This window comes from Montipora foliosa, chromosome 12 (genome assembly GCF_036669935.1).
Source record: "Montipora foliosa isolate CH-2021 chromosome 12, ASM3666993v2, whole genome shotgun sequence".
NCBI classification, from domain to species: Eukaryota; Metazoa; Cnidaria; class Anthozoa; order Scleractinia; family Acroporidae; genus Montipora; species Montipora foliosa.
In genome coordinates this window covers 27,877,775-27,887,774 of record NC_090880.1, presented here as the reverse complement: position 1 = coordinate 27,887,774, position 10,000 = coordinate 27,877,775, and the positions used below count along the sequence as shown (strand labels likewise).

General features: G+C 39.1%; 3 protein-coding genes across 4 annotated transcripts in view; 1 reads left to right on the top strand and 2 right to left on the bottom strand.

Moving 5' to 3' along the window:
• Nucleotides 1–1,251, bottom strand: part of LOC137979596 (uncharacterized) — a 3,489-nt gene extending 2,238 nt beyond the window's left edge. Inside the window, exons 1-2 of the mRNA XM_068826899.1 lie at nt 1,115–1,251; nt 1–652 (exon numbers count right to left, since the gene is read on the bottom strand). The exon at nt 1–652 is cut by the window's left edge and continues 2,238 nt beyond it. Coding sequence (XP_068683000.1) covers nt 1–81 — 81 coding nt within the window. The 5' untranslated portion in view covers nt 82–652; nt 1,115–1,251. The remainder of the gene's footprint in view (nt 653–1,114) is intronic.
• Nucleotides 1,252–2,562: 1,311 nt separating this feature from the next.
• LOC137978773 (synaptotagmin-16-like) lies at nt 2,563–9,242 on the bottom strand. 2 transcript variants are annotated; one of them, XM_068825832.1, is made up of 2 exons: nt 8,981–9,242; nt 2,563–4,375 (listed from the first exon to the last, which is right to left on the bottom strand). In XM_068825832.1, the coding sequence occupies exons 1-2, from the start codon at nt 8,985–8,987 to the stop codon at nt 3,639–3,641; spliced, it is 744 nt and encodes a 247-aa protein (XP_068681933.1). In that variant the 5' UTR covers nt 8,988–9,242; the 3' UTR covers nt 2,563–3,638. The 2 variants fall into 2 exon arrangements, with proteins under 2 accessions (XP_068681933.1, XP_068681932.1); XM_068825831.1 differs by lacking the exon at nt 8,981–9,242 and adding an exon at nt 6,616–6,777.
• Nucleotides 9,243–9,887: 645 nt separating this feature from the next.
• The window catches only part of LOC137979769 (uncharacterized), a 6,411-nt gene continuing 6,298 nt past the window's right edge, over nt 9,888–10,000 (top strand). Inside the window, exon 1 of the mRNA XM_068827118.1 lies at nt 9,888–10,000. This exon is cut by the window's right edge and continues 54 nt beyond it. Within this exon, the coding sequence (XP_068683219.1) occupies nt 9,959–10,000 (42 nt within the window). The 5' untranslated portion in view covers nt 9,888–9,958.

Sequence of the window (10,000 nt, the reverse complement as noted above, 5' to 3'; positions counted from 1 at the left end):
GTACGCTCTTTTCACTTCGTCCTCACTGGCATTTGTTGGAAGTCCAAGCAGCTCATAACTTTCTCTCAAACTCGTAGCCATTTTTTAGCCTTCTTGCTGCTTGCCGATGCAAATGACTACCAATGATTTCCCCTTGATGATTACTGCGTGTTGAACGGGTCATGTGTTCATTCAACATCCAATCAGACAGCACCAAGGGATCTGCGACGCAATATGCAAATTCTCGGAATTGTCACAGCTTTTCTCGGAAAAAGATACCCAAAGGGACGAACTAAAAATAACTTTTTAAGTCATGGCAATGGCATTTCAACAGTTTTGAGAAAACTGATAAATCAATCCAAATCTACTTTGATCTATATCTGTGCATAAGCCTATAATATGTTATGTTGCTGTCTTCCGTTTGGTCCCTTTTCTTACCTTCACTATAAACCTTGCTTAATTTATTTATAGATGTAATATGTAAGCCCTTTGTTTTTCTTAGTGTTTTTTTTTGTCTTGTCGGGATCGAGTCCAAAATCCAAAAGCAGAGTCTTCGAGGCTTTCCGCGCCATAAATACGATGTAGAGGTGGAGACTTGTATGTTCGTACTCAAAGGAATATTATGCCAAACCTGATCTTGGATTCGGATAAAATATCCTTCTTGCGTGAGCTGCTGTTGAGGCGGAACCTAATAATACATTTCAGTGCCGCCACGCAGTACAAAATATGTAAAGAAAACAATTAGGTTAATTTTGACGCATTAGCACCGGAAATGAAAGATGAAACCGTCTAAAAGCTGCCAAATCTGCAGCTGATGACTAAAAGCCTAGCAGAACGACAGCATAAGAGCGGTTATTTCACCGTGAAAAACGGGCCTAACGCGAACATAAACACAAGCCCAAGGATCCCTTCTGCTTGCGTTCGCTTGCGTTGTGTGACATCAGAACAAGGAAATTTGCTACATCTGACCGTGTCTGTACAATCATCTCCCGTTCGAGGGTAACTACTTGGTGTAGGCAGTCATATAGTGGTCCGGTGTAGTCACTCATATAGTGGTCCCAGGTGGCGAACTTAGCTATGCTTAATCATCCCTAGCCGTACCTAAGCATTCCTAGCTGTACTTAAGCATCCTTACCCGTTCGAGATTCCCCAGGTCTGACCATTTCAGCAAAATAGCGGAGGTCGTCGTTGATGTTGATGCTTATGTCGACGTTCGTTTCACTTAGCATACCGGTAGATCTTTAATGTAGTCCTTGATACTTCAAACGGGTCAGCCTCCTCCACTGTTCAAGGGCCGAAGCTAATTTTCTTAGTTATTCCAAAAACTATATTTTCGTCTATCGATTACCAAGTGTCCTAGTTCACCTGAGCGGGGAGCTGGACGAAAGTTACCTTGAAACTCTGAAGATATTTGACTAGACGGATGCTAGATCTAGAGGGTTGTGCTATCATAAATACTTGCGTAGTTTTCAAGTTTAATTCAATTCTTCCCTTTAAGTCTGCAAAAAGGAGGTAAAAAATAAAGTACTAGAGATATTGCGCCCATTTACCCAACACCCAGTGGCAGGGAGTGGCGAGTGCCGCTTCATTTCGTGACCTTCGATTTTATGGAATGCGGAATATAGAGTGTTTTTACTCACGTGATCAGTAACCTTGTTTTTCCACCGAAACAAAAGAAAACTTTTGCATGATAATAGAGCTCAATTCCCGAAGGATTAGTTGGGTACACCAACATGGCCCCTGTTCCACTGTTTAGAAATACCAAAATGGCCGCCGTAACGTCATTTCTCAGGAAGCTGGTAAAACCATTGAATTGTATCTGGAATGTGAAACCACTTATAAGTCACGTTGAGGGATATATGCGCTTTTGTAGTTACGCCCAGAAGTTCGGCACAACTCGTAAACGCACGGTTCCTGTGCTGTGCCCTGTGCTGTACGCCTTTGCAGAGTCAGGCTGGTATAGTGGTCATCTACCCCTCCCACTCTGCAATCGAATGTAGGCTGAGTTTCAAGTGATCTCAACTGACTCGACGGTTTCTCTCCTGTTAACCTGGTTTTCATCTCTCATAAAAATCGATTCCATTGAATGGTAGCTTATGCCCAGTTGTATTTATCGCCTGCCTTAGGCAAATCATTGATTTAAACAAATAAGGAAATCGTCCTAAAGAGCCGGAAATTTACCTCTATAAAAACTAAAGCACAATAGGCCTCAAAATGCCTGGAACTAGGTGACCTTTGCTTGAAACAAACACAAATACTAACAATTTTATTGATTTCTAATACACTTTTTAGCCTAAAAACCTAAATTTTACGTACTATTAAAAAGAATGTTGTTAAGAACTTTGCACTGTAGCTATGGGGGCATTCCTATAGGCGCTGGCATGCTGAAACTCAGTTTTAACGACAAAGTGGGGCCGGTGCATTCCGCCCTCGGGATAAGCGAGGAATATATTATAACTGAAACAGAGAAAGAAACCAGGTTACAAGTTGATAAACGAAGCTTAAATTGTCAGAAACTATAATAGGCTTGCTAGAAAGAAGGCAAACTGGTCAAAGTTGGAACTTCAACAAACGAGACCATAGTATCTTTGATACATTTATTGTCCAAATTATAGAGGATAGTTTAATAAAATAAGATTAATCCGTTGTTTAAATTTGAAATAGAATTTTACATTGAGACTAAAGCCTACATTAACCGAATTAATGACATCTACAAAACTGCACAAGAATAGCAGTGCTTTCGAAACCGTTGTCAAAAAAGTGTAATTACGCAAGCGCTGTGCAAGTTAAAGTAGAGAGTTTACGCATGGGACGGCGTCGACGGCTGTGAGAACGGTATCTATAGGCGTGATTTCCCGTTATAGTAGTAATTTCGCGATTACTCAAAGTTAATTGTTTGGCATGGAAAGTTAAAGTGTATCAACATTCCAGGGATAAATTTGGGATGAGAAATGTACAAAAATATAAAATGCTTGTACGAAGCGTGCGAAGCCTCCATCGAGTTGTTCGTTAAACCTATTGTTTTAGTAATTAAGATAGCACTTAATTACTGAAGTGAAGTGATTTGAAGAAGAGCCATAAAATGTCGCAATTTGGGGCACAAAGGATAGGAATTGAAGTAGGTGGGTGGCATTGAGGACTTGCCCTTACTAAGTGACTGGTAAAAAACCACTTCGAGCTCATTTGAGCTATGAAACTAAGGGTGCGTTCGATTGACCGTATTCCGGAATAAGAATACATGGAATATAAGTTAGAAATCCTTCGTTTTTACGGAGATTCACATTAAAATTGTCAAACATCCGCTAAAATGCTATTTTAAACATATTTTTATTATCCTTGCTGCTTCGAAGCGCGCTAAAAATACCGTTTTAATCATCACTCCACGTATTCTTATTCCGGAATAGGGTGAATCGAACGCGCCCTAATTTTAACTCCAAAGGGGAAACTAGATTTCGAGGACACAAGTAATTAGGTGTTTGACAATATAATCATCAATATTTCAAGTCTCCGTACGTAGAGTTGACAGCATTTCTACGCCAACAACGCTGGTTGTATGACAAGAATTTTAGTTCATAAGTATATGTTGAATGCAAGTCTCTTAATAATTTTTAAATATTCGAAATGTGAACGATCACAAGATTAATAAGGGTTAGAGACTCTTACGGCGAGCTGCTACCGTTGAGACGAGCTTTAAGATCTCTCCAGAAATCCATTTGTTTATTACGCGATTGCGCCACATCAGCCAGTTGAAAAACAAGTTCACCAATCAGTTTCTCCTTCCCTAGCTTTTCGTATCCATATAGTCTGATTCTTAGTGCCATTCTAAATAAGTCCTGCTCTAAAATGCGATCAAATACAAACTTCTCGTCGAATTTAGGATTCACAGTGGACCGTGCTTTGCTTTTGAAGCGCTGCTTCCTTGACGGAAGCAGTACGAGATGGAAGCGGCATTGAGAGCTGCCGCCGCGGCTTTTACCCGGAATATCGCGGGCATCCAAGATAGTAACAGTCAATCGACCTACGTTAACTGAATATTCCACCTGTAAGTGAACGCTTCCGAAAATCGGCACCCGATCAACTTCCTTGAGTCCCGTATCAACTTGAACATCCCCGTATGCAGACACACTCTTTTGGACTTCCTCGTCAGTTTGAAATACTGGCATCTTTGCTTGTAGGTCTTCTTTTTCATCATCCGCCAGTCCATCTTCCTCGTCCTCAGTAGTCTCTATTTCCTGAGGGGGTTCCTCTCCCAATTCCTCGTACCCAGTGTCCTTGCGCTGGGCAGGTTCCATTTTGGAACACGGACATAGTTCCTTGATTAGGCAGTAATAAGTTCCCAGAAGTCCGATGAGAATGAGTACGATGAAAGACAAAAATATCACAGCTGGGACAAACCCTAAATGGAATCAAGAATATCAATGACTGCATGTTGCCAAAAATATGTACAGTTGAAGCATACAACACGGCCATTGAATAATTCGCATTATTAAAAACTGGATCATTGGATAATGCAATTCGAGAGTTTTGATTGGCTATGCCATCATGGGTTATGAGCCATTATACCATGATCTACAAACACGGCAAGCATATGCGTGATTTTTTGGGCCTTTTTATTTTTATTGTAGTCTAGTTTTCTATATTTTGGGGGCGTTTTTAATAAAAACAATTATTCCACTCGCACTTGTTGGATATGAGATGATTATAGCCAACTCGGCGCTACGCGCCTCGTTGGCTATCTATCATCTCATATCCAACGCGCGCTCATGGAATAATTGTTAATTAAGCCACAGCGACTCCCTTAATTAAAAAAAATAGACGTTTGTTTGGAGGGCTGCTGTGGCTATAGATGATTTGCACAGAGTTTCAAGGGAGACGACGGTCATAGAGCTAACGTCTTTGTTTTGGAGACACAATGATCGAGCGCTCTAATGTCATGCCGTGACTTATTTCCACGTAATCCAATTTTGAAAAAAATCATTTTCCAAAAACTGAACAGTTCTAAAAAAATAAAGCGCTTCTATCAACAAATTTTTAAGCCATTTAAGCTCCAGGTTTTGGCTCTACGAATGAAAATATTGTATTAACTTGTTTGATAAAAGTGTTTGTCTTTATTTGCACTTTATTTACTGTCCGAGGCTGAATGACGTCAAATGAACTTATTTCAAATTCAATTTCGGAATACGGGTAGCACGCCAGGAAAACATGGTTTAAGGCCTTCACAAATATTAAAATATTAAACGAAGAACACAATTTATTCTCTTGAATAATTTTAATTTTTTTTCAACGAATATCTAATGCATTATCAAGACTCAAAAATCACTAGAACATATTAAATTCGTGATCAGTATTTGCAACTGAATCAATAATATTGTCCATTCAGAAGAAAACAATTTACCTATCGTTCCTTGTCACTGACGTGTAAAAACGATGTTTTAACTTGCAATAAGTGTTTAATTTGGTTTTCCAAATGAATATCTATGGTCAATTTGTAAAGCCCGGTAAAAGTTTGGGGAGGATGAAACAAAAAAAAAATGGGAGTATGAGTTACGACACAAGCGAACGAGCCATGTGAATCATGAGATAAAACCAATTCTTACCTAACCCTATCTTTGTTTGGTCTTTATTTAGACTACTATTATCCGAATCTCAGCGTAACAGAAATGATTAAACTTGACAGCGAATGAAGGAGTTAAGTCTGGTTTCCATATGATTGTCTGGATCGCCCCGATCGTTCCAGTCGTTTCAAATAATGTTCAGAGGCGATCGGGACGATTATATGGGACTTCACAGGCGATCGCTGACGACCCGGGCGACTGAGACGACCTTATCGTCCGGATAGAATTGAGTTCTGGGTCGTCAGCGATCGCCTGTGTAGTGTTTCCATATAATCGTCCCGATCGCCTCTAAACATTATTTGAAACGACTGGGGCGTTCGGAGCGACCCAGACGATCATATGCAGGAAACTAGGCTTTACTTTATAAAGAAATTGTGATGCTGCGTCGGCTGGGAGTGCCTGAATTGAAACATGAAAATTGGGTTTTATCAACGACTTGATAAAGGTAAAGAAAGCTCACAAATCTTATTTACTTTTATCAACTGGTTTGATAAACCCAAATTTTCATGTGAAAACCTTTTCAATTAATCGTTTTTTTTATTCCAACGAATTTTAACGAACGTAAAAAAAATGGCAAAGAAACTAGTTCGATAATAGTTTATGGCTTCCTAGAGAATCTCCAGTGGGCCTTAACGGTAGTGCAAGAGCTAGCAATTTAAATTAACTCCCTTTAGAAGGATTCAAGTTTCTTTTCAGTTGGCTTGTTTCACTACTGATAAATTTTACTCATCTCAAAATCCCGTCCTGTTTCGAGAGGAAATGATTGAGCTACGCAAAAGTAAATGAAGAGGGAACTGTATTATCATGGAATACTGTATTAAGTGATCCGTAGTGCACCAACTCTCTCATGCAGGGGTGTTTCATTTCCATTTAACGGGATTGCCTCTTTGTTGAGAACGCTCAACCTTATCTTAAATGTTCGCCTCTTTATTTTAGATCTGACGTACAGTAGCGAAGGGAAGGTTGCTTTATCATACTTCACATGAAGGCAAAGTCTTAGCCCAATTTACAATCTGCTTACCTGACGGTATAAAACTCGCCATTTAACTCTGGTTCGGTTGCGTACTGACTGAAATCCTTCTATGTAAAGCCACTTGTCTAATATTGAAAATGTAGAGGACGGCACTGTGCATAGATTTTGACAACTGCATTAAGAGCTGGAAAACTGAGATGGGTGTCACAATGGATCGCAAATTTGAAGAGTTGTTCTTGCATGTACTTTCACTCAGTAATACATGCATATCTAACACACCCGTTCCGTTTCTTCGGTAACCGATAAATATGTTACAAAGCTCTTTGCTTTCAGCTGATTTTGTTTACTTAACTTAAAACCACACTTTTTTGCACCAAGAAAGGGCATTAAAAAGTTTCGTTTCTTTTTTTAAGACCAACGCATAAGTTTATGAACTCGAAAGAAAACCCAATCGTTCTTTGCGTCCTTTGTAAATTTTGTGTTTAAAAATAGTTGTTTTCTGGTAGTTTTTATGGTTTTTGTACACGATAACGAAAAGAAAGAGAAATAAAGAATAAATAATAAGCAGCTCACACATTTTTCTCTACCTTATTAATAAAGTGATATCGTTCAAGAAACGATCATAAGATAACGTTTCAGCTGCCGCAAAAGTTTAGTTACCACCTCTTGTTGAATTATTATTTGCTTTGATCAGCTCGTGTTCGTAAATTTCCGACGATTTTACGAACGGTCGAAGATTTCCGATCACAACTCAGACTAATTTATCGCATTATCTTTGTGATTCTTCAGGGGGCTCAACTAAATTCCCAGTTTAAAACATATTGAATCCAGGGATGTCGGCATCAGGTCAAAACCTGTCGTCTTGAGGCATCGTTTTCACGAGAAGACATATCACAATATAGGCTGTCATACCGTGTATTCCGATGTTTAGCACAATAATAAATATCTGGACTTTTCGGTTGTCGTATTAAAATGTACGTTAATCACCTTTTAAGTTGGACGCGCGTGGTATTTTAAAGTGACTCATCGTAAAATAGGTCAAAAATCATATTAGCAACTCCGTTGTCAAGCAATGTCTTTTTTCTCATAGAGACAAACACTGAGGTTAAGTGTAACTGCCATAACAGTTTGCATGTGTAGGGACAACTTCGAAAAATTAATAGGGCTTTAGAAACCGATCGAGCGTTATACATGAAAAGTTTGGCGCCCATTTTGACTTCTTATATTGGCCAATGCTGTTTGAATGAAACGGTTTTCAAAGAGACTCCTCAAAGTGTGAGATGATAATACTGATTCCTAATGGTAAAAGACCCTTCCGCCACTGATGTGGCCTGGAATCAATTTTCAGCGGAGCCCGCTGTCAGGTCTTTAAATTATGCAGAAACCCAAATTGAATATTTAAGATCTTTCATAGTATTTGTGTCTAAATATGTTTGAACAAAGGTGTTTGTTAATGGTTTGCAAGGGCGAGGAGTTGAACTCCGCCAAAGAAACAGGACCTTAAGATTAAACTTTACTGTTAAATAATCTGACACTCAACGAAGACCAACGAAGAACATGCATGGAGAAGAAAGTAACGTAAACTATGACAACGTTTACACCAAAAGAGCACTCGATTCTTTCTCATTATGATAATCTATGGATTAAATCTATTAAAGAACCATTGAGCTGCATCGAGGAAGCTTTTGAAGATATTCTTAACCAAAAATATATGCGCTATCCTTTCGGCAACCGCCTCTCTATTTCTCTAGCAAATATTACAATAAACTGCATCGGACGTCCACTTGCCCCTCGACTTTAAACAGGTCGATTATGTCATAAGATAAGCATTGAACCTCGAATTGTTACTCATCAAAGACAGGCACCATTGGATTATCTCCTTTGTGATGATTGCCCAGGGTATTTGTAATTACTGCGATCTCTCTACAGCGTTTTTCAACTATTCTTGGCGTCATGTATACCTTTTCGATTAACTGAGTAGTGAGTAAATGGCTAGCATTTTTCAGAATGTTAAAGAGATGTCAGGTCACTGTGGTTTGCTTCAAAGACAACGTCATCGCCATCATGAAACGAAAAGCATATCTTAATTACTACAAGCTATAGATCTAACAGTTTGAAAATCGGCCAGTGAGTTATACGCACCTTGCAAATTATAGTGGTCGTACGAGTCATTAACGCTAATACAGCTGAAGTCAGATTAAGTTAACGTTAGTTGCACTGAGTGAAGGGACGAGCAGATTTTGTTTTTATTTGGCGATCAGTGCGAGTAAAATTCACTATGATCATGAAAAGCGCGCCTATTGTTGCATATCACGACAGATACACTGCACTGCTTACTCTACCTTCACTGCTTCAGCACTCAAAGTTATTAATTTGTATAGAACAACCAAAGAAAGTTTGCGTAAGTACTTACAATCCATCGATGATTGCTACCAAAATTTTCCTCTTCGCTAAATTTGTCCGTTTTAGTTAACCACGAAATTAAAAATTTCACGACATTCGAAATCCGCTCCTTATCTTCGAAATACTTTCCTTGTCCATTCTCTGCTCCAGTGTCGGTACAAAAAAGAAAATCCAAGTCTTTATGAACGACGAAATGCAAAAAGTTGAGCGAACTTTTAGAAGAATGAACAGCTGAATTATGGTCAATTATAACTGCTGCTCACTTTCTCTAGGGGAATGGAATTTTAATGAGGAACGTATTTTGACGACCGAAATCGGAATGTTAATATTGCACCATTAATTACCAAATACCGTTTTGGATTTTGCATAACAAAAGTAAACAAGTAACATAATTTAACACCTGAGAGATCCAGAGACAAAAAAGTTAACATATGCAAGAATACAATTATGGCACTGATCAGGGAGCGCGCCATTGACAAGTAGTACATAAAATTGAGCATTCGACGATTTCTCGCATCTTCTAGTGTCACGCGTGTTTTTCTTCTTCCTCGCGTGGAAACTCAAAGCTTCATAGTGACCTCCTCAGTCGTTTCCAGTGACAGATGAGGTTGATAAACCCCAAAACAAGGGCGAAGTAATTGATATTCCATTCTGCTCTGTCAAAATTAGATGCCGATGGCAATTATGAAAGAATGGTTTAAATTTATTAGTTTCTGGGTGTGTGTAGGCCTTTTCCTTACATTTATTCCCAAGAGCCTCGAGATGATGCCTTTTGTTTCGGACTGAATCATTGGTCTATTCAAATTTGGAGCACCCCACCCTTAACGGAAATGAGCAGTATTTTTGCCGTCTGTGATTGACCCTTGGCATGAAAAAAGATCTATCGGTGAGGACTGGGCTCCATTGATAGTATTTACTATGGCGGTCGGAAGTTGGGACCTTCGTGGAAAAAAAAAACTACAGCCATCATCCTGGCTGTTAGTTTGTAATGTCGACTAGCGGTTATGGAACCTTTCTGGATAGTCTCTAT